This window comes from Mycteria americana, chromosome 1, assembly GCF_035582795.1.
Source record: "Mycteria americana isolate JAX WOST 10 ecotype Jacksonville Zoo and Gardens chromosome 1, USCA_MyAme_1.0, whole genome shotgun sequence".
NCBI classification, from domain to species: Eukaryota; Metazoa; Chordata; class Aves; order Ciconiiformes; family Ciconiidae; genus Mycteria; species Mycteria americana.
The window spans coordinates 11,055,507-11,080,193 of NC_134365.1; the positions used below are offsets into that span (position 1 = coordinate 11,055,507).

The window sequence follows — 24,687 nt, forward strand, 5'->3', positions numbered from 1 at the left end:
TTAGGATGTGAAAAATGGAATAGGGGAGAAATTTTGGGTTAACAGTTTACTCAGATACAACACAACCATCTTGAAATCACAGGCATATAACAGGATAACAGAGATCAGGTTTATTTCATTAAAGATGAAAACTGAAGCAGGTCACAAATCTAAATTAAGGACCAATTTTGTGCATCTTTAGATTATAAATACTAATCCTGTTTTCATTACATTTATATAACCTAATACTTTCAGTTCTCCAAATTCAATGTTGTTAACCAGTCTGATTTTTTTTTTTTTCCACAAGGCAACAAGAATTCTGCCAGGATTAGTGATCAATTTAGCAATAAAATAAGCTTCTCTTTTGGTTCTACTTGAGGAAAGCCCCACACTAATCCTCTCTTTTCTCCACCTTTCAAATCTCACTGGGAAGAGTAAAAAAAGAAAGACCAACACTGTAGAGATGGTATAGACAGCCTGCAGAATTCTTCTATAGATTCAGTGATTGACACAAAGCTCATTAGAAAGAAGAGAACTAGGAACACTCATGATTCACACTGTACCTGGAGCTCCTGATTGCCTCTTAATTGGTTTTGTCTCTCAGAAGAGTTGGTGCCTTGTATTTGCTGAAAGAAACTCACCCTCAAAACACACTAGCAGATAGTAGTCTCCCTTGTTGACCTGAGGCAAGCCTGGCAAGAAGCCCTGAGTTGCCTAAAGAGACCATATATGTTTTTCTCTGAATTCTGTACCTCTCTGGAGATAGCGGCTCTATCTCTGTTTACTTCACTGTAGTTCACCGAGAAAAGAACACACACAGTCATAATCTCGGATATAATCTTGAGGGAAAAAAGCCACAGGAAACACAAGTAAATCAGATTAAAACACAACATTTAAAATTAGTAACTTCCTCCTTTTTTACACAAGATCCTTAATATTTGTCACAACTGGGTAATGGAATATAAAACAAGATATTAATACCTGTCTCAGATTTAAACCATGGTCCCATATAATTTTAGAATTAGGGCTTGGGACAGGCATGGAAATATCCTCAACCGTTCAGACAAGTTCACTGTCTCATACTTCAGTGATTTCTTCTGAGTTCAAAACTCATCAGGATTTAGACATTTAGTTAACTGTTTTTTAAGGGAAGGAAGACAAGGATCCCAGAAGGGTTGCCTTCACCAGCTGGGAAGGTGGAAGGTAAAGAACTCTGGGAGCCGTTAGAGGAACAAAGATGAAACTGGGAAGAAGAAGGGACAAAGCTGATGTGGGAACTAGCCAGAGGGTATAAAATAATCCTCATAATCCACATCATGGGCCTGTTTGGAAGCACAGACCTTAAAAGCCTGGGGAGTGAGCAGCCCACAAGGAAAATGGGCATATGTCTGTCAAAACAAGAATGAGGAAAAGCCTAAATTTCATTGTTTAGACTTTCCTAGGGAATGGTAACAAGGAATTGAAGTATCCTTTAACTTTGATCAGCTCCCAGTGGACTGTTACACATGGGCTCACAGCCCAGCCACAATCACACCTCTTGTACATAGCTGACAAAAATGATCAAGGCTGTTACTTTTCCTCTTTGATTTCAGCATAACAGTTGGGCCAAAGAGACAGAAGCAAACCTGCTCAGTTCTGAGAACTGCCAAGCTGTCTTTATATAAACTCTTCATATTCAGCTTTGTCTAGCTCACTTCATGAACACATATTCCCAGTATTAGAAGCCTAGAATCACAACCAACCTTCCGTTTATATAAAGAGCAAACCCAACCATACGTGCCCAATCAGAAAGATGTATGCAGCTGATCTCTCCAGCTCCCTGCAGCAAAACTAAGCAATGAAGAACTGGGCTTACGTTCATGCTACAGCACTACTGATTTCTGTCTCCTGCAGCAAAACTCTTGAATAAACAACTGGGCTTGCTTTCATGCAGGAGTGCTAACTTGTTGATAGCACCACAGCTATATTTAAAGCTCTTTTCCTGAGGCAGCTTTTCTTTATTGTTGACAGTAAAATGGATGGTCTATGAAAAGAGATTTTTGTGCCACTATTTGTTTTCAAACAGTTGGGGAATAATGCAGGGACCACAAAGCAGATTCAATATTCTTTAGACTTCTTTAAAATTAGTGAAACTAAAAACATACAATTGATGCCCAAAGCAATTTTAAAAATACTGAAATTGCTGGCATTGGAGACAATGTCCTTTTCCCACAAAGCAATCAATCTTTTCATACCCTCATCTCAAAATGTGTGGTGTCCACTCGCTTCTGCTCAACAGAACTTGTTTAAAGCACTCTTCAAATCAAATTTTCTCTGAGAAAGTCACTGGTACAATGACACCAACAACTTTTATTTAAACAATATTAATTTGGAAAATGGCTTTGTGATCATTGTTGCTGCATACCAGGCTGCAAAAGTAGCTGTGTAGGGAGTAGGTCACAGGAAGGGATTATTCCCTTCCACTGAGTGCTTGTGAGGCCCCATCCAGAATAATGTGTCTAGTTTGGGGCCTCTGGAGATGATTGAGGAGACTCCAACAGGGTCCCAGTAAGATGGTTAATGGCCAGTGCAAATGTCATTGAGGAGAGGCTGAGGGTTTCTATAAACCTCAGGAAATGAGCTACTTTGTGGGTAGCTAATTACCTTATGGGATAGTATAGAGAAGACGGAGGCAGACTCTTCTCAGAGCTCTGCAGCAAAAAAAAAGGAAATAGACAACATTCACAAGCTGAAGCAATGGAAATTCCAACTGAATATAAGGAAAACTAAAAAAAAATAAATCACCATGAGTGTAGTTAAACACTGGGTAAGGTTGCCCAGAGAAGCTATGGAGCCTCTCTTGGAGATTTTCAAAACTCAACAAACAAGCTCTGTCCAGCCTGATCTACTTTGGAAGTTAACCCTACTGTGAATGTGGGGCTGGACTGGAGACATCCAGTAGTCCTTTCCTCTCCGAATTATCTTATCAGTCTAAAGTTGCTTCATAAAGAACACTTTGTCATAAACCAGCATTGCTGGTGAAAAAAAAATGCCATTGTTTCCTTCCCTCAACCTCATTTCATCCTTCATTGTGGCATAAAGCGTGTGCTGGATTGAGTTGGTTGACTAACCCAAAATCAATACATTGGGGGGTGGGGGGGCGGTGAGCTGGCAGTTAATAGGATCATTTCTGCCAACTAGTTCACTAGGCAGCTGTACAAACATCTATGGCTAGAGGAGATAGCGTCAGGGAAACTGTGTGGGAAGAAATAAGCAGGAGTGTGAAGAGAGCTCTTTCAGCACCAGTGCCCGTTTATGCCATTTTAAGATGAGTAAGAATCAGTGATTAGTTACAGGTAAAGATGTTCTTTGCAGCTAGACCAGTGCAAAAGATAGTATTATTTTCTTTAAGGGGACATCTCACCAGGAAGAGTTTAAAGCAGCAATCTGCTGCAACTGTTTATTAAACACTCTATAATATAAACCAACCACTGAGTTGGCCAAATTCCTCCCAGGTAATTATGTTCTATTGCTTTAAGTTCCCTGCTGCAACTGCATACAGATAACGTATTCTTTTCTTTCCCTACCCTACATATGCCAGCAAGACCTGGCATATCTCATCACAGGTTTTGTAAATAAGGGGTTATTCTGAAAAATTATCTTTGCTAAATAACAGAAAATAAACAAACCAAATTTCCTTTGCCTTTTCTTTGTCTGAGCAGTAGGATGATGGTTTTATGGGTAAAGCATTAAGGAAGACTCAGCAGCAGTGTTTGTAGTTCCCAACGGCACCAGTTTTTTCTTTGACAGTAGAGGATTTAATTCTGCCATTACCAGTGCCTGTTTTCAAAGCATAACAAACAGCTTTCAAAATCAGAAAGTACACTGCTCAGCAGGGTAGCAGACTTGCCTTATGTGTCTTGAAGCATTCTTGATAAAAAAGTGCTCCTTTGCTGCAGCTTATATGTCACATGGAGAAAGGAAAGAAATTCAGCATGGAGCTTGAAAATTCCTTATTATGTTGTCTTTGTGCTTCTCTGAGATAGGTCAGAAAAGTAATGAAGATTATCAATATACATTTAGTTGCAATTACTGTCTGTAGCTATGGTTGCCTGACCTTTCTGACTAGACCTGCTTATAATTACTTATAATTTTGTGCAAATAATGAATGTAAACATACAATACAGACCACTCAAAAACATAGGTGCACAAAGAATACTGTATCCTATTCTACATGACTCAGAACTAAAAAAGAAAACAGGATTACATGATGATTTTTGCTGCTGGGTTGGGTAACGTTAAACAGCTTTTTATGCTCTTTAAGCCTCAGTTCCTTGTAAACTGGAAATAATGATACTATCGTTTTAAAATTTTGTCTTTTGCTAACTGCCACTGGTATTACTATTACTAAGGGAAGCAAACCAAAATTTTACAAGAAACAGTTTGTGCAAGCAGTTGAGGGTATGTATCACAAAGGCCCTGAGACAGAAATTTTTATTATTTTGATGGAAATCATGACTACTAACTGACAGCATGATGGGCACTTTGGGCTTAATTCTATTTAAAGTAGAGGGCCGTATCTGTTGTTCAACTGAACTATATTGTATACAATTTATTTCAAAATTGGAAGTTGAGTGCCTTGCACAAGATAATTAGATGTCTTGCAAGCCATTTCAGGATCAAGTTTGCAGTCTCCCACATCAGTATGATATCCTTGGTTCTGAGTCATGGATTTAAATGGCTGCATTCTTTCCTGTAGCCAAACTATATCGGGAAGGAGGAATGAAAATGATGAAAGAAGTTAAAACCAGTGTTTACCTGAGTTATGTTGTATACATATCCTCAAATTTCAGACCTGAAGATAATAAAATATATATATTTCACTGGTAAATAAAGCCTCTCCCTTTTTGGAAGAGCTACCAATACAGAGACCTTGTGGATTCAGGACTGAGAGGAAGATGAATATAACAGCACTCACAGACTTGAAGTTCAACAGTGGATCCCCAAAGTTTGGTTTGTGAAACCCCATACAAGGGGACACTTCTGATACACGTTGTCATAAGGGGGTAAAATTATGCTGAAATAACTTCAAAGACAGAACATGGTCTTCAGGTTCTTCAGCCATGCAGGCCTGTCTTTCACAATTATAATCACTTTACAGAAATAATTAGTGCTACCACCACAGTCAATAAGCCCATTAAAATGGCAGAGTAGTAAAGTCTTTGAGTATGAATATGTAGTATTTTCCAAATTGGATGGGCAGCTTGATACTGCTCTCAGGGAAGCCTATGAAAGTCAATTTCACATAATGAATCCAGATATTGTACTTTGAATTTGGCAAAGATTAATTCATATCCAATCATAGTAATTTCTGCTGAAAAAGTTGCCTCATGTTTGCCTTATGTTTGACTTTTAGGAAAACATAATTTCCTTCCAGAGGCATATCATAATCTGAAATGGTTTTTAGTGACTTTGATTGTTACTGTTACTGAGCTAATCTAGATCTATACCTCAATATTTGCATATTTAAATAATATTTCTACTTTTATATTTATGTTCTCAGTGATTAATTGGGAACTCAGGGATTAATTGGGAATGTTGGGAACTCAGTGAACAGCTATTCAAGTCACTAAATAATGTCAAACACTAATGAGAGCTACTAACTAGTCTAGATCCTATGAATTTTTCTCTGTCTTCAATCATTTAATATTCAGCATGCACATTAAGCAGTTGAACTTATTTCTAAGATTTTCTACAGCTGTTAATGTTTTTTCTGGCCTAGTTAGGTCAGAAAAATTAAGAGACTTGTATTCTGTAAGAAATTATACATAGACTGTTTTTCCTCATGGATACAGAAACAATTTGTTGTGCATCTGATTGCTCACAAATACCATTGCAAGCTGATGCTAGAAACAGGAGTCTCACGTGATACTTTACAGTTCTTCACAAGGTTTTGTCTAGTGATGCTGAGTATGTCAGCTGGCATGGTGATTAACCATGGCCCAGCACTAGCTCAGCAAGTCATTCTTCATGAACACTGCCCTAAGGGACAGTGCAGTTTCATATTTTTGAGCCAATTCCAAACAGATATTCAGTAGAGATATCAGGTCTCTGAGGGTTTCTGAAAAGGCAGCTCTGTAGATTTTTAAAATATTCTTTACGTCATTCAAGACTCTTTTTGTGGTGACTGTTCGGGGCAAAGCATCTTTCTTAATTTCATATAAACCTGAACTGTACATCAGATTTCTATTCAGTCTTCTCTCATACAGTATAGGATGCTTCCAAGTAAGTTCCAAAGCCAGGAGAATGTATGTTCTGCTCTCCTTAAATTTATCTTCATTTTTAGTTAAAAAAAAAACAACGAAACTTTTTACTTTCTATTCTAAATTGATTGAAACTGTAAAGAGAGCCTGTGTAATTCCTGCAGGTAGGGGAATCATATTCATGGACGATGATCACAAATACAATGTTTGCTATACTTTATTACAAATTTATAATAAGTATACAACAGTAATATTATTTTTCCAGGTCCTAGGTATTTTACATTTCAAAAACTATGAGACAAGTTTTAAATCATGTTATGCAAGGAGTCTATGTTACACTTTCAGTTTGTGAGGACTTGCAAAACCCTCCTTTCGATTCCCATATGCACAGCTTTAATTTGTAACGATAAATTATGAGCAAGACTTCAACAGTTATCTTCAAAAGAGTGGTACTAAATCTCAGAGATTCTTGATAAAATTATGAGTGTTGGCTTCAGTGCATAAACTCTGTGAGGCATTAACTCTCAAAGCAGTCTCACTGTACTGTGACAGGAGACAGAAAAAAAGGCCTCGTTTCTGTTTAAAGACAGTTGCCAGAAAATAAATCTACAGGAGCTGTCAGAGCATTAGCTCGCTATGAGATCCTCCTTTGTATTCATTACTGAAAAGGTTCAGTTAATTATACAAGTCCTACTGCATGCATACTGCCCAGGAGCAGAAAAATATTTTTAATGAGTTACAAAAGGTTAGGTTTTTATATCTACAAATAGATGGTATTTGCTTCAGTGACTTCAGAAAATTTAGAGGGAGTTTCTAAGCCAGCCAGCCAGACGTATTTGAATACAAATATGTGTGTGTTTTCTGATTCACCTTTTCTAGAGCACAGAGTTTTGAGAAAATTTTCATCAGAAAAGTTACCCAGTTGCAGGTGGAATTGCTGTCAAATCTAGGTGAAGGCCAACCGATCATAGCCTCAAGACCCCTTACTTGGGACAGACTCTCAGCTCCCAGAACAGGGGATTGTGAACCTCTGTTCTGTGTGGCACCAGGGAGAGGTTTCAGCATCTGAGATGTGAGATTTCCAGGAATCAGTCTCTGACTTTTTTTCTCACTTTTAAAGGTCATGAATAAACATTTTAGGTCATCATACTGGAAAATTTTCAGTCTTGCACTATAAAATTTTTTTCCCCTTGTATCTCTGCTACCAAGAGGATTTCCACCATGTCCCCCCTTCCCCATGAAAGTTCAGAAACTCAGAAACATTTTTTGGGTTTTTACCCCCATAGAAGATTGAGACCTCTTCTACAGAATCATTTAATCCACTTGGAACATTGACTTATCTCATCCTTTTGAGCTTCACTGTTGGTTTTCAAGTGATATATAATTCCATTTACTTAACAGGTTTCTTCCCAGTTCATGAACACTGTAAATAGGAGCACATTTTCCCTTTCTCTTTTTCTTTCCTTCATTTCAGTCTTCATCACAAAGCTCTATGAGTGCATTTACGTAAGTGCTGTACTGACCCTGTAGTTTTTCCTCTGTTCTAGGTTTTTACAGGATGCTTTTTATTCAAATGTATCTCTGCGGACTTTAGCCACACACATCAGTTCAACACTGCAATGAAATACCAACTTTAGGATATGTCTATTATAACAGTTTGAGGGAATCAGCATTACATGAAATGAAGAATAATGGCACTGCTGAGTGCTGAATGAGAGAGAAAATGTAAAGTATGTATTTCAATGAAAAGCAGGCACTTTAGAGTATAAAGATTTCAGATGGAAGGTTACAAACTTTAAAAAAAAAATGATATGCATTTAACAGAAGACTCTGGGCAGGAGCTGAAAGGTAAATTGATATTTCTCCAAACTGGTAACAACTTTAGGAACCATCTCCACATGACTGTAAGCAATGCTTCCAGGCATCAATCCTCCAGGGACTGTAGAACTCTGAATTCTGCATAATACTGTGGAATACTCTGCATAACATTTCTGTCCATGCCTCCTGAGCAAAATTTGGATTAACACATTTTTCCAGTTTTGACTGAGTTGATTCCATGTTTACCCTGATTAATTGAAAGGATCATCCCTCATTGCTCTGTTGGACAGATTATGCAGGTAGTTGAATCCCAGTAGTAATTACAAGTATTCATCTTTATGCTAAAATTTCCTAGGTTCTTTACAGCCAGCCACAAAACACTCTGGTGGTCCTGGAAGACAGATTTGGCTTTCTTTCATATATTAGACACAATGAGCTTTGTTAGAATTATCACAGCTCTTACTATCACACTGAATAGGCAATTTCTCATACTCTTGTACTTAGTAGTCTTATTAGCAACAATTATTTCAGTAATCATTCTTATTTAATGATAGAGAAATAGCATCTCAACAGTGGGCTGCTACCACTGTACCAGGTAATGTAAGTACGCAAAAGAAAATCTATTAATATAATAGCATTACCTGTCTTCCACATGAACAGTCAGTGCAGAAGCATCTGCTCTGGTACCCAAGCTGTGCAGCACACAAGACTGTGCTCACCAGTGTGTAGTTCCAGGGAGGTATGAGCAAGACTTTAAGCATATTTCACTGAAGAGCCTCAGAGCTGCAGTATAAATCTGAGGGGGAATCTGGAAATCATGATGTGAGGAATGAATAGGCAGGTTCTTACCAAAAATTTTCATCTTCAGTTACCATGATAGTGTGCCTACTAGGTTTATATCACAAAGAGTGCTAACATATTGCGTTAGCTTGAGTATGTGTATGGATATATTTGTGTATACAAATGCCATCTTCCACCTCCTTCTCAAAGAAAGCTTTATAGAGTTACATATGCCACCATGTGTTAAGTAATTTTCTATGGGCTATAAATGTCTTGGGCAAGCTGTGAAATGAAACAGCTTGTTCCACTGCACTAACAGTGCAGGTTCAGTGCTTATTGTCTGTGCAGTAAATGTGCAATGAGCCACTCTCCAAACTAACTGGAATGAAAACACGTCATATGTGGTTCTTACACGAATTCCTATTCACTGTTGTTGTGGTTTAGCTTCAGCCGGCAGCTAAGCCCCACGCAGCCGCTCGGTCACCCTCCCCCACCCCGGTGGGATGGGGGAGAGAATCTGAAAAGCAAAAGTAAGAAAACTCGTGGGTTGAGATAAGAACAGTTTAATAATTGAAATATTATAATAATAATAATAATAATAATAATAATAATAATAATAATAATTTGTAATGAAAAGGAAAATAACGAGAGAGAGAGAGAGAGAGAGAGGAACAAAACCCAGGGAAAAACAAAAACCCCAGTGATGCAACCGCTCACCACCCACCGACCGATGCCCAGCCAGTCCCTGAGCAGCCATCGCTACCCCCCAGCCAACTCCCCCCAGTTTCTACGCTGAGCATGACGCCGTATGGTATGGAATAGCCCTTTGGCCAGTGGGGGTCAGCTGTCCTGGCTGTGCCCCCTCCCAGCTTCTTGTGCCCCTGGCAGAGCATGGGAAGCTGAAAAGGCCTTGACCAGTGTAAGCACTGCTCAGCAACAACTAAACCATCAGTGTGTTATCAGCATTATTCTCATCCTAAATCCAAAACACAGCACTAGACCAGCTACTAGGAAGAAAATTAACTCTATCCCAGCCGAAACCAGGACAACTGTGTATACTTGCCTGTGATAGGACGGCTTTATGACAATCGGAAAGTACCAAAATGTTCTATTATTTGCACTGTTAAGTCAGAAAACATCAGGGGTTTTTTTCGGTTTGGTTACCACTTTTAAAACCTTTAGCGTGCCTAGTAAAACTAAGCCTGTATTAGATGTGTAGGTAACATCTACTCCTGAAGTCAGCACTTTATCCTCGAGCTGTTTTTCTATGTATCTTTCTAATGATCTAAATTCTTTAAAGACCTGCATCTAATTTTACCCATCTACCTTTGAGCCTTGATTTTTTTCTTTCATCAGACCATACGTCCAAAACACTAAAAGGAATGAAAATCACCACCTAAGCGGCTATCTGCCAAAGCAAATGGAGAAATTCCTAGGTGTTCCTGTAATGCAACATGTTCTTTGGTTTACATTTAAATGCAATATGACTGGTTTTGCTTATGTCTGACCTACAAATTTGGCAGAAATTGTATAAATAAACTTTATTTTCATGTCACTCTGCTCCCCGAGTGGTCAGCAGGTTTCCTAACAGAACAATTATTTTTCAGAAATGCAATCTTCAAGTACTTTGGTTTCATTGCTTTCCTTTTTAGCTGTTGTTCTTAGGAAATATGTTGTTCTTACAATATTTTCGAAGCACTCTGTGTATTTGAATTTAGGTTGGGGGATGTTTGTTTACATTCCAAGTACAAAATATTATGTTCAAAGGATTATTTTCTCTTTGGATTCACAAAAGTAAATAATATATAAAACTGACTTGGAGATCTAATTTTTCCCCTTCTGATACTATGCTACCTAATATTTCTGAATTATATTTATAATTATTTATTCCCCTTTATTATACCTTTGGGACAATTTTCTATTCTCTCTTGCTACCATCCATGGGAGTAATTTCACTCATCTTAAAGTGCTCGTATTATTTCCATTATACTTTCATCATATTGTAATATAAGCCAAATGGACTTTAATCCATTTTCTGGGGTTTCTAGTGGTTCAAGCCAGAATGTCTAATTTCATGACATGAAGCAGACAAAAGGAATAAATGAATCTGTTGTGATATTCACATCTTCATATATATATTCAGAACGAGAAGGTATAAACTTTTTCATTATTTTGGCACAGAAAGTGAAGGTTGGCTCAGAAGAGATTTTGTCATTTCAGACTATATTGTCAAACTCTCACAAACTTGCATATCAAAACTAAAAAAAGATAAAAAATGTATTTGCCATGGGAGAGGGAAAGTAGCTTAAAATCTGTCATCGTTTAAATGAGAACCTAAGCAAAATCTGGCAAAATCCTCCCTGTTCTTGTATAGGTAAAACCCATCTTGTGTTCTCATACTGACATGGAAAAAGAGCTTGCAGACTCACTTGTCCTACCTTAACAGAACATTTATACTATATTACACAAAGATTATTGTAGTATTGTGCAAAATACTTTACTGAACTGCGGTTATGTCAAATACAGACTTTTAATGGCAGTTTGCAAATTTCTTCTCCCTTTAGCAACACATTTTCTCCTTGGTAAAGCTGCAATAGAATAGGCTTAAAATAATCATGGTTCAGGTTGCTCTGTATGTATGACATTAAATAGTTTTCTTCTTTTCCCTGGATGAACTTTTGTCCATCCAAAAGCCAGGGCAAAGTGCACCTTTCATCATCAAAATTTCAGACGTGCTGTGGCAAGCCGTCTTTTATGCAGCTAAATCTGCAGCGTCTGATATGTCTCCTTATGTAAGATGCTAAAATTATGAAAAGAAGACTGTGAATGTATATTTAGGCTCAGGCAATGATTTATGGTGAGGATGAAAGGGAGAAAAGGTCCTGAAGAGGGTTTTGCCTTCTGAGACATGAAGCTGCATAGTTCCCCCTTTCAGATCCAAGCTGCATCTGTCTTTGAAGTTCAATTAAAATAGCAAGAATAATTTCAACCATCATTTTAGCTTTCTCTCATTGAAGTTATGGAAATGATAGAGCTGTAGATTTGCATTTTGATACTTCTAGCCTAATTTCACTGTTTAAAAATCAGGCTTCTAAATCAAAGCCATCACTTTGCCTCTCAACTGTCACTGAAAAAAAAGGTAGGCACCTCCAGAAGGCATTTATCTATCCTAAGATACATAAGGAGGTGCTATCCCTATTGACTACAGAGTCTAGGGAGTTTGAGTTAGACACGTAAACTTCCTTATGATTAACTCTGTCATTAGTTTATTATTCTAAACTAAAGCTAAATTTTGGGGAATTCTGGTATTTGAATGAATTGCAGAGAGGACGTTGATAGAATAATCAGCTTAGAACATAAGGTTTCCCTTCCACAGAAGTATAAATAAGTATAAATAAATATAAATAAGAGCTATCTAGTAAGATGTACTAGTTCTGTAACTCTCATGACTTCCCTCACCCCATCTTTATTCTCCGTCTACCTACCACCTGTCAAATACAGGTATTCTGTATTTGTCTTCAGCATTAAAAGCAATCTCTGTAGTCATCTCTGATCACCTAAATTGATTGAATGTGATATTTACAGTTCTCATTATTTTTCCTCTATTTATTCCAAATGCCTCTATGGTACAGGGACCAGTCTCACTAAAATATTGAAAAACTCTTTTTGGAGAAATCTCTGATCCCCTATACTGTTCTTTAGGTCACTGAATTGGGCAGCTTCTGACACTAGTGAAACGTTCTCCTCTAATTCATCTCTAATTGTATTGCCTCATTAACCTCTTCCTACTGCCTCATTACCCTTTTCCTACAAATTTTTAGAATGCCACCTAACAGAAATAAAGCCAGTTAAAGCCGGGTTGGTACAAGTCTGTGGTTTTTATTTTTTAATATTTGAGCATGTGTGAAGTATCAGTATTATTTTCCCACAAATCACTTCAGGCCAAGAGTTTTTACATATGGCATCAGTCCACAGCATTTTTCTTTCTTTTTTTTTTTTTTTTCTTCTTTTAAAAGAAATGAATCAAATCTCTGAAAGAGGCACACATACACAGTGACCAATAAATGGAACAGAGTTTATATTTTTTCTGGGAAATATTCCACACCTCAAAATCTCAACAGGCAACAGGCTTTCTATGTTTTCAAAATTTATTTTGCACAGAAATTTTGTTTCATCTGAAAATAAAGGCTGAAAACTATTTTCCTTCAAATATTATTTGTTTAATCCTACTAAGAATTCCGGGCATATGGGCTAAATTTCTGCACTAGTATATTCAAATTTTTGTGGGCAGTGAGCCTGCTAGCTCTAAGAATCATAACATAAAACTGTCAGCTTGTTCATATGCCTCAGCCTTCAAGCCAGCCACTCTCACTGCCCACAAAATTGTAAATTGTGTTTGCTGTGAGCAAAGTTCCTTAATTCTTCTCCTCTCCCTCACTATATGATTGCATGCACATCACATCAGAGAAGACAGGGAGATGTTAATGAAAGACCTTAATCTTCTTTGCTCATCTCATAATATACAGTCTGCTCACAGCAGTTCACATCTTCAGGGTGAGGAGAGGGAAGGGAAAAGAGAGAGCAGTTCCCTCGGTTCATGCCTGCTCCCACTGCAGAGCATCCCTGTATCCCAGAGGGAACCCATTTGTCAGGAGTTGAACCGATAACGTTTACCGTTTCAGAGGAGCGTGACTACCTGCACACAGTATCCCTACGTACATCAGGTAAGGGAGGGAATAAATTGTAATAACATCTGAGCCCTTCATGTATAACAACTAGCCTTCACGTAGACAGGTGAGAGAAGACTCTAAACACATACCAGGGTCCCTCAGCAGCTGCAACTCCTCTTCAGAACAGCAGAACAAAAGAGGCAGCCTTACTCTGAGCTGTAGTTTGTCCTATGGCCTGTTGGTAGCACCATGCAGGGCGGACTGGGTATCTGGTTGCAAGAGGAGCAACAAATTTCAGAACCTGCACATATTGAACCTCCTCTGTGGAGCTAGGGAGCATATTTATTGAGTCAGTCCTATGACAGTAAACCCAACAACATCTATTTAAAGCACTGTGAGACAGGAGGATGTAGTAGTTAAGACTGTATTAGATGTCTGATTTTTCTTAGAGTAGGGAACACAAAGATAAAACCAGCCTACAGAGAAAATTGTGGCAGTTTTCAGGGAGAAAGAAATATGTGGGAGAAGGGTGAAAGAATAAAAGAAGGTAATGAAAAAAACTCAAAAAGAGAAAAGTTTGGAGCCTGTAAACATTGGTAGGCATTTTTTATAAAGCTCATCCATCATTATTTTAGAACAGCTTTGTAGACAGTAGCTCATGTCCCAGCAAGAGGATGAAAGGCATTATGAATACAAACAACTGGTACTACAAGTAACTGATGTGATGTTAATTTTTTTTTTTTTTTTAAAGAAAAAGGTTTGCTTAAAAAAAGATTGGAAGGTTTTGGCTGGTATTGTGAATTCCTGGTATATTTCATTTTACAATAGTATTGAATACCCTTTTGCTTTACCTTCAGTCTGAGTTGTTTAACTCCAGTACTCAAATGTAAATAATAAATGGCTAGTATTTGCAGTAATACTGAATTATTTATTGTGATAAGACGATGTTATCTTGCTTTCCTGAAGCACAGCTGTCTGCTGGAGGATGGACTTCTGGTTCTCAAAATAGTGTTAACGGAATCCAGCAGAAACATATTTCTTGCTACAACAGCACTGTTAGGCAGAAAATTATGTCTGTACGAGCTTCATGGATTATGGTGGAGGGAAACATAACAGCTCATGGGTCCTCATCAGCCTTTCTAAGTCTCTGTGTTTTCTCATGGTATTAAAGACCACATGCCAAAGTCCTGTTTATGCTTACATGATCAAAGTCTCTCTCTTTACAGTATACCCAATCCCAGTTACTAAATCCAAACAAGTTTTAGTTAAAGAAGTAGATGTTATTATCTCCACCTCTGAGATTAGGCACAGAGATGAAGTCTAAAATCACAGAAAGCTACTAAGGGATGGGGATGTGAGGACAGAACCCATGTTTTTGGGTTCTCTTTAATCATGTCCCATATTTTAAAGCTGTAATTTTTCCTTTTTTTAATCAAGTTGTCAAGAACGCATCTTGGATTCCTTAGATTTTATGACATGTTGCTACATATTCTAACCTTCTAAATATTACAGACATACCCTACTGTAGCTGAACCCAAGATTTTGTTTATTTAAGCAATACAACTACATAAGGAGTATATGAGTTGTTTAGTCCTGGAAGACATGATGTCTCATTACACAGTGTTAGACATAACTATAGCTGCACCAATTCCATGTCATTAGATACCTATGAGACAAACAGTAGTAAAATACGTCAAAGAAATGCCTGTATTCTCTCAATGAACACTTTACAGAGCTCTCAGAGGTTCGTTAATTTAATCTCTCGGGGTATCAAAACAGATAAAGACCTAATGAAACGAAATTAGTTCTAACAAAAAAAGTCTTTATTTCTGATCACATGCTTATGATGACACTATGCTAATCATTACTCATCTCTTCATCTTGGACTGAAAGATTATGGAAATTCTGAGGCTTATTACTCACTCAGAAGTATAAATGTAACAGATTCAGAAGAAACAATACTTCATGTTATACTCAGAAATGCTTTTAAGACAAGTTGGGAGACAGATTTCATTCATTTCAGTTTGCTTGTGGGGAACACTCACGCAAAATACAAGTAGCAAATACAGGAAGCCACTAATGCAAAAATCTGTGGAGATTTCTTATTCCCAAACTTTCCTCAAGAGAACATTTACAGAGTTGCATCATGTAGTCTCATAACTGGCATTTGCACTGTCACATAATTTCTCTTCTTGGTTGACTCCCTGATCTGGATTCTTTAATTTCCATACTGAATTATTTTAGTTTTCTCCTGGGAATTCTTTTAGCACAGACTGATTTGCTCTTTCTGAGACAAAACCTAGGTTCTGGAGGCAGTCTGCTCATCTCCCAACAGTGTGGAGGACATGTCTGTTTCCCCGTGCTCTATGCTGACTGTCAGCACTAACACAGCTGGCCCTTGCACCACCAAATACTCCAACATTCTCCCGTGCCATCTCCCAGGGCAGCATCATGCTGTCTGTATACCACCATCATCATGCTACAATAAGACAACTCTAATTTTCTCAGGCTCTTTGCACTAAAATATCCCCCAAAGAATGAACTTTTGTGTTCCTGCTACAAGGCAACACGATGGAGGTCAGGAGACATAGGGCTAATGGCAAAGCAGTGTGGATATGTCTGGTCTCCTCTAAAGGGGGCTTGTCTGCAGCAGTAGAGCAAGCTGTTCTGCACCAACATTTGAAAGTCTGGGATTGCTCTCTGGGATGTGTGCTTTCAGAAAAGTGGAAGTAACATGAGTATTTATAATCGGAAAGTGTAGAAATAAACCCTGAAAGAGTATGTATTCTTCTTAAAATGCAGCCATTTCTCTGAGCACACACAAAAGGAAAAATAGGAGGAGCAATCCTGCTAAAATGAATGATGGCTCTATGTTCCTTTCTCTTCTACATACATGATGGATAAGGCATGTTAGTCCTATAGATTGTAGCCACAAAGTATAGGAAAGTAAAGCTATTTTTTGTTGTTGTTTTTTGTTTGGTTGGGGGGTTTTTTGTTTGTTTTGTCCTGCTTATTTTTTCCATCATCTGAGTTCTTTGGTTGAGTAGTAAGAGGATGATCTGGGCTGTAAGGAATTTAAAAAAAAATATCAACAAAATACCCACCACTACAACCTAAAATTAACATTGCTGTGCTCAGTAGGCCAGGCTCACTGGAAGCTGCTCAGAAGGACCTTTCTGTGATTTTAAATCCTTGACCATAAAGTATATGACTCTTGAAGCTCCAGAAGAGCATTTCCTGCATGTTTTGGAATCAATAATTCTGTTACAAACTTCATTTGGAAAGAAAAATGCTAGGAAATTCTTGTCAATATTTTTTTTCCCTCTCTCCCTCCTATTTTATTTCTAATTCTACTGCTCTAATACCCCCAGTTACTCTTCTGGAACAGAAAGAGCTGGTACTAATTTATACACAACCATGGAACAAAATGTCAGTTTATATATTTTCTTAATTCTGTTTTCTGACCATCTGGCATCCATTCAGCAAATTACTCTAGTATGATGCTTATTGGGTAGCAGCATTTAGGCACCTCATACTTAAATTTCCAAGTTTAACATACTCACACTTGGTCCATCTATGTGAATAGACGCAGTCAATCTCAAAAGGTAATTCGACTTATTCTGAGATAAATGTGTAAATTAGCTCAGAAATTTACATTTAGACAATTGAACTGAATGAAGTTCCTGCCATTGTCCAGTGAGATTTACCTGTTCATTTAAATGCATTGCTGAATTAGCCTTGATAACGCAGACTGATGGGAGACAACTATTTACTACAGTCTTGGGTAACTTTGTTTGACAGCAAGCATGTGATCAAAAAGGAATAGGAGCACAATCCATAGTTATCAACCCCTGGAAGTTGACAACAACAGTGCAGATGACACATCCGGTGATTTACAGCAGCAGTCATTTAAGACTAATAGCAGAACTAATTAACCTTTCACAGCGCGGAGTGTGACAGTTCTACAAAAGCAACAGCTTATGTTGCCATCACCATAGCAAATTTAAACCCCTTGACTTCTCAAACACCTTGCAGCAATTTAGTTAATTAACCATCACCTTTTAACTGTTAATGGATTTTTAATAAATCTGGTCCCCTAAAAAAAGGTGTATTGTCATGTAAAAAACACTGATGTATTTAATCATAGCTATATATTTTTAAGAATTGATTAGCTACTGTTAATGTGTTCCTAAAGGGAACATGATGCTGCTGTGCGTGCCTGTGGTCCTGTTGCAGTACATCAGTAAGTCTGCATTTGATATATATGTAACAGGTAAAATATCGCATGAATTCAGCTGAAATATTTCTTATCCCTTTCAATATTTACTCTATCATATTTTTGTAGAAAGCCATTTCATTTTTTTCCAGTCCTTGTTTCCTAGGCTAAATTAGAAAGTAATGTTTTTAGTGCAACCATAACTGTATGGTTCTTTGCCACTGTGATAATCCTGGTTTGCACATGTTTCACCTGGAATACATCTTTCTGGAGGCAAACAGTAATATTCAAGTTACAAATGATTTCCCAGTGCCTTAGAAAGCCATATTAGTACTTTCCTAGAAATATATGCAACATCTATTTCACTGTATTTACTTTTTGCAGACTTGCGTTGTAGCATTTGTTTATCATCATCCAATGACTACCAAATTACCTACAATCAGTTCCATTTACACATCACTTACAACTGATATTTTCTAAACTTATAGAAGAATGCAAAAGGTTGTGCCTGGGCACTGTATTTTGAGCTACTCCTGCCAATGCAATCCTTGGGGTCGTCCAATCCTGTGAAATCCTGAGCAACTCTATTTCTATCATATCAGTCAAAGAAATTCATGTCCAGCTCAGTCCACTGTGAACTCTCTCAACAGCTCATAGACAGTTCTTTATTAACACTTTCCCTCATCATTATGTCTCTCTTTCTAAATGTATTTCCATTTAAAGAATCAGGTCCACAAACCAATGTACATTTGAGCTGTTCTTAGACACCTGTCAAAGGAAGGATGTAGTGAGCATATATGAGAAAGAGGGAAAAAGCCTAACAATGGAAGGAATAGGAATCTCTTCTGAGTCTTCAAAATTCTGCTAGGTTTTGAAGTGGTGATTTATTTTAGTGCAATGTTTCATAAGGCTGGTGTAAAGGCTTTTTCACTGCATGCTGTGGGAGAAATGAAAATTAGTATGGAAGCACAAGAGAGCTATTATGCTTCATGTGCTCACAGCTGGCGATCGTTTTTTTCCCCATGAGGCTTAAATAGTGAAGCAGGATTGTTTGTTGCAAACAGTATCTGGGGATACAAAATAGTCCGTGGAAAATTTCCAGATGCTGAGAAATGGTGCTGGATTTTTCAAACACATTCTAATTTACTGGAAGCATTTCTCCCTTTTCCTAGCTCACAGCATCACAGGTAGTGTCCAATCTACCTGATCTTGGTTTAGGTTGAATGCACATCTATGAAAAAGAAGGTACTAAGGTAATCAGGAAAGAGGAGGTCCTAACAACTGCTGCAAATAAACCTTAAAGGAAAGAGAGGGAATAAAGCAAAGTAAATAAGCCAAGCATATTTTCCAGAAAAAAATATGTGTAACTAAAGTTTGCCTGAAACTAACATTAGGTTTGTGCTACAACTGTCCATGTTGGGCTTTTATCATGGTCAAGCACTGGAGTCAGTGCAAGAACCAATACTGATCAAAAAGCCACATTTATGCAACACCTTTCAGGTATGTTATGTCTTCATCAGTGATTTTGGTAGTTTATCCACAGAGCAGAGGAGGCATTATAATTTTTTCCTGCATCTGTTTCCAGTCATTCAAAATCCTCAGTTTAGCCAAGCTAGATCCCTAGCTAGGTCACTCAACGCTTTCAGAAAAAGGGCATTATATCCATAGTTTAAAGCTTGTTGACACATGATGGAACAGATTAATGAATAACAACAGGGACATTGCTGGCCTTTCCTTCTTTGATCCCAGCCACCGATGATCTTTGCTGCTGCCCTCACAAGATGAGGGCTCCATTCTCTTTGCACAAACATATAGCAGAAAGCAAGATGCTATTATTGCATGTTCAAACCTATAGGAAGGGTTTTGTGATGATTAAATATGGTGAAAGAATAATTTGCCTCCTAACAGGTCCTCTCCCACCTTACAAACTATGGGTGAAACACTAACCCAGCTGAAGCCCAGTTGTAAATTTGTTATTGACTGTGACTAAGTTGGATTCCAGCTTCAGTTTGTAAGGAGAGTTGAGGGCCCACATTGTAGCTGTGATTACTTGTTAATAAATTTTTATTCATGATCCAAAAAAATATTTTAAGTAGGGAAAACAATAGAATGTATGATTGCTCAGGGACATCTGTGAAACAACAGCTGGCATTTTTAGTGGGTATTACTCGAATTTGGTTATACATTTGTAATACAAGTAAGTAATCTCTAAATGCCACTTGGTAACTTTATACTCTTTAAGAGAGCAGCTTCTCCAGATGTATCATAATTGTCTACTTTATGCAGAATTGCTTTGCTCCTTATAACATCTTGGCACCAGTTTCTAGAATTTCCTGGTAATGTGTTAAAGCTCCAGCCTTCTGGCACCAGAAACTAGGTAGTAAATACTCGCAGGGGCTTAACAGTTTGGTTTGTTTTTTGTTTTTTTTTTTACTAATGTCCAAAGAGAAGAGGAAGGTGAAATAATATTTCACAGTAGTAGGACAATAGATATAGAAGTACAGCCCCCATTATGACATGACACTAATATAGACAGCATTGAGCTGAGGGCATGGGCTCTGCTTACACCACTACACTCATTTAGAAGATGTAGCCCGGCTCTACTCTGTCTGGCTTCAGTACAGCCTTGTGGGAGGACAGACAGGGGAAAGGCAAAACAGCTTGGCCTACATTTCATTCTGCACCTTCTCTCCATCTCTGGATTGATTTAGAGAGAAATCCATACAATGTAGGCATAATGGGCCTGTATTTCTTCCCACATAAGAAGGGAAATCACCTTTACCTTTAAAGGTCACAGTGAGCACTTCCCTTTAAATTGTGTGAATTATATTGCTCCATATAAGTAAGAAGGTGAAATGAAATGCTAACTTCACCAAAGTCTTAATTCATTGCCTTTCAGAATCTTTGTAACACTCTACTGAACATTCTCCTTTTTTTCCTTTCCTTTTTTTTTTTTTTTTTTTAATGAGATAACTTCAGAATCTTGTACCAAAGGTTTCTGAAAAGGCGAATTGTAGTGACCATTACATGACTTTTGATGACTCCTAGTGAAATTTGAATTCTTGGGAACAAAGCTCCTCTGAAGCAAATACATTCTGAAGCATATAATCTAGTTACACAAGTGTACTACTGCACGTATCTACCATTTGTTCATTCAAGAAATACATTATCCTTATACCCCTGACTAAAAACTATAAGCTGTCCTGAAAAAAAAAAAAAAAGACAAAAAAACCCCCAAACTAAAAAAAAAAAAAGAGAAAACTCTACTTCTTTCCAAGTTGAAAAGATAAATTCAGTTTCCTTTTACATTAATAAGGGTTGCTTTTTCTGCTTTTCCAGGTAAAACACAGGTTATGGGTGAAATCAAGATTGCATTAAAGAAGGAAATGAAGACAGATGGAGAACAGCTGATAGTAGAAATCCTTCAGTGCAGAAATATCACATACAAATTTAAATCTCCAGATCATCTACCAGGTATCACACAGAAACCAGCTTCATGATACTTTGAAAACATTAAGTAGGATGTATCTGAAGTCATTTAACATCACCGCTAAAATAGGAAAGAAAATTGCTTCTTAATCAGAAGACATATTCTATAGGATTCTTTTTGAAGTGCTTTTCTTCTCCTATGAGCAACTTTAATGAAAGTAAAAACATTTTGTAGAAGCAAATTAACTCTCAGAAGTTAATCCTCTTTTTCATTTACTTTTGATTGTTAAAAATTAATCCTTTTTTAACTTTAATAAAATGATAACTCCTTAGGTTGTTAAAGAACAATGAGATCTAGCAAAAATTGTATTTTGGTGAAAAAGCTTTTTAAAAATTAAAAACTCATGTTAGCAATAATATTTTCACACATACATAAAGACATCAAGGTATTTGTTCCTTTAATGACAGCATTGTAGCCACAAAGATTTAGTGGGGTGGTTCCATTTCTACACCATGTGAATGAGAACAGAATACGGCTCTTAAAGTACCATGCTCTGTTTCTTCACAACACTTCCCATCTGTTGAAATCATTAGCAACAATGATTACTTAAAAGCTTCTGTATTTAACTCGTTGAACTGTTCTTCCCCAGACCTGTATGTGAAGCTGTACGTTGTCAATATCTCTACCCAAAAGAGAGTAATTAAGAAGAAAACCAGGGTATGCAGGCACGACCGAGAGCCTTCGTTCAATGAAACGTTTAGATTTAGCTTGAGTCCTGCTGGGCATTCTCTTCAGGTAATTCTGCATTTTATTAAAACTTAATTTGGGATGTTGTCCATGCTGTGCTATGGGCATTTGAGATCAATCTCATACCCCAGTTGTTTGCTGAAAAGAGAAAATGACAAAGGAAATAACACAGCTACATAGTAATGGAAATATCGGGCTGGAGGAGATTTTAAAAGATGGTTTAATCCATCACCTCACACTGAGGAAGGGTATTTATAGACCAGGTCTGAAAGTTTTAGGCTTGATCTGTTCTTGAAATCCCCTAGAGAAGGAAATTATGCATGTCTTCCAAAAATACTTTTATGTATATTTAGTAAGTTTAGTGAAATATGTAACTTAAAAATGCCGTATTTTTAAATTAAGTTAACTTATCCTTAAGTATCCTCACAAAGCACAGAGGGAAACTGATCTGCTTTCTTTTTGTAAAATAGTTTGCACACGGAAAGGTTGCTATCATCTCTCTCCTCTCTGTTTTTCCAGGCTAAGTAAACCAAATTTCTTTGATATGTCCTGTTACCTAAATGCCTAATCATTTTATATTTCTCTCCAGTTCCTCAACTTCTTTAAAAATTGTGGTGCGTAGAATTAGACACAATAGTCATAATCTCAGACATTGCAGAATCACCTAATATGCCAAGTCAAATATTCCCTGCGTATATTTGTAAAGGAGATGATGGTATTTTTGGTCTGTGGCACATCAAATGATGTGTGGAACTGATTGAGGGAATAGTCCCTCTCCTGTGTTTTAGTTGTTTAGACAGATTTGATCATTTGGTCAGATATGCTTTTTTAGACAGGTAGGATTCACTTTACCTACCTTCATTTACTTTCACATGAGTAGATAACTAATATAAGCCAGATATTCAGGCTTCCTCTAGTCAGTGGAAAGGGATGGACAATTCCAGGGGTATCTGCATGCTAATCTTAGAAGTTGGCATACTAGCATCCACTTAATGTACCTTTAAATGTGGAAGACCGACGTAAACAAGCCAGCTACATTTTGATGACTAAAGTTAGACTGGATTATCTAAGTGCCTATGTTAGGCTTATTGGTTGTATCATTAAAATTAAAGCCAAAATGGATGTTGCTTACAAAACAAAGCCAACAGAAACAGATACTGTTTTCCCTGTGTTAAGGTGTCCTAACATCCTTATTGATTCAATAGACTCAGTAAAAGGCTATTTAAGATGTTATATTACCTGGGAAAATCCAGGGTGGTTAATAAAGTCTTGCCAAAGTTTAAGAGCTAAAATTTCTGTAAAAACTTTGCTTCCAGTGGTGGTTTGAAGAGGAAACCATAAGGGGTGAGTAGACCAGTAAAGAAGAACCCACAGAGTCCTATGGAAAAATAAGCCATCAAGTTGTTAAGGAGAGAGATAGTGAGGGAAATAGCCTGCCAGCTTGACACTTGGCAACATTTTCTCAGAAACTCTGTGATACGTACTGGTGCTGCACGCTGGACCTAAGAGAACAACAGCTATAAAAGTAGCAAGGAATGAGTTTAAAACAAACAAAAGTTGTGTTTCTTCTTCACACAACTTGGAGTTTGAGCTGTTTATTGCTATAATATATTGTGGGTGCTAAAGTTTTAATGGAAAAAGTAACTGAGAAAATGACTGGACAAATTCATGCGCAAAATACCTCATAGTCTGTTAAATACAAACATACCACTTGTGACTCAGGAAGTCAATGGTCATAGTAGGTATTTTGGGAAAGTGACACTACATGATTGTCCTGTTCTTCTATTCTGCCTTATGCACTGCCCTATAGACTTTTGGAAGCAGAATATTTGCCTGGAGAGATCTTTGGTCTGACTCAGTACATCTCTTTTCATATGCTCTTCATACTTACCAGTCAATCTGTTCTCATGGCAAAGCATGAAGCTGGTTGATTTGAATGCTGAATTTTAGTTATGAACATTTAGGGGCAAAGAGCTGGACATTGTCAAAAGAGATTTAGGGGAGAAGGAAAGGAAACAAAAGCAGAATGTATAGAACAAAAATAGAATTGGGAGATTAAGGGAGGAAATAAGATCAGAGAGAGAGAGAAAGATGAGATCAAACACAGTAATCATAGAAGGTATGTTGTAAAGAGACACGAGAACCAAGTGGAGGTGGAAATTAGGACAAGGGTCTGCAATCTAAAAATCAACAGCAAGAGCTGTGAATATTAGCCATAAAAAAGGGACCATAGGCTACTGATAAAAAACAAAACAAAACACAAAAAAAAGAGAGGAGAGGAGAGGAGAGGAGAGGAGAGGAGAGGAGAGGAGAGGAGAGGAGAGGAGAGGAGAGGAGAGGAGAGGAGAGGAGAGGAGAGGAAGGGAAGGGAAGGGAAGGGAAGGGAAGGGAAGGGAAGGGAAGGGAAGGGAAGGGAAGGGAAGGGAAGGGAAGGGAAGGGAAGGGAAGGGAAGGGAAGGGAAGGGAAGGGAAGAGAAGAGAAGAGAAGAGAAGAGAAGAGAAGAGAAGAGAAGAGAAGAGAAGAGAAGAGAAGAGAAGAGAAGAGAAGAGAAGAGAAGAGAAGAGGAAAGGAAAGGAAAGGAAAGGAAAGGAAAGGAAAGGAAAGGAAAGGAAAGGAAAGGAAAGGAAAGGAAAGGAAAGGAAAGGAAAGGAAAGGAAAGGAAAGGAAAGGAAAGGAAAGGAAAGGAAAGGAAAGGAAAGGAAAGGAAAGGAAAGGAAAGGGAAAAGAAAAGAAAGCTAGAAGCATCTGGTCAAGAGTATTAGGAATAAGGAAAAAAATGCTAAGGATTAGAAACTGAGACTAGC

At 37.6% G+C, this 24,687-nt stretch overlaps 1 protein-coding gene across 1 annotated transcript in view; it reads left to right on the forward strand.

Moving 5' to 3' along the window:
- Positions 1-24,687, forward strand: part of PCLO (piccolo presynaptic cytomatrix protein) — a 389,706-nt gene that overhangs the window by 362,807 nt on the left and 2,212 nt on the right. The window contains exons 25-26 of the mRNA XM_075491522.1: positions 21,045-21,179; positions 21,785-21,930. Coding sequence (XP_075347637.1) covers positions 21,045-21,179; positions 21,785-21,930 — 281 coding nt within the window. The remainder of the gene's footprint in view (positions 1-21,044; positions 21,180-21,784; positions 21,931-24,687) is intronic.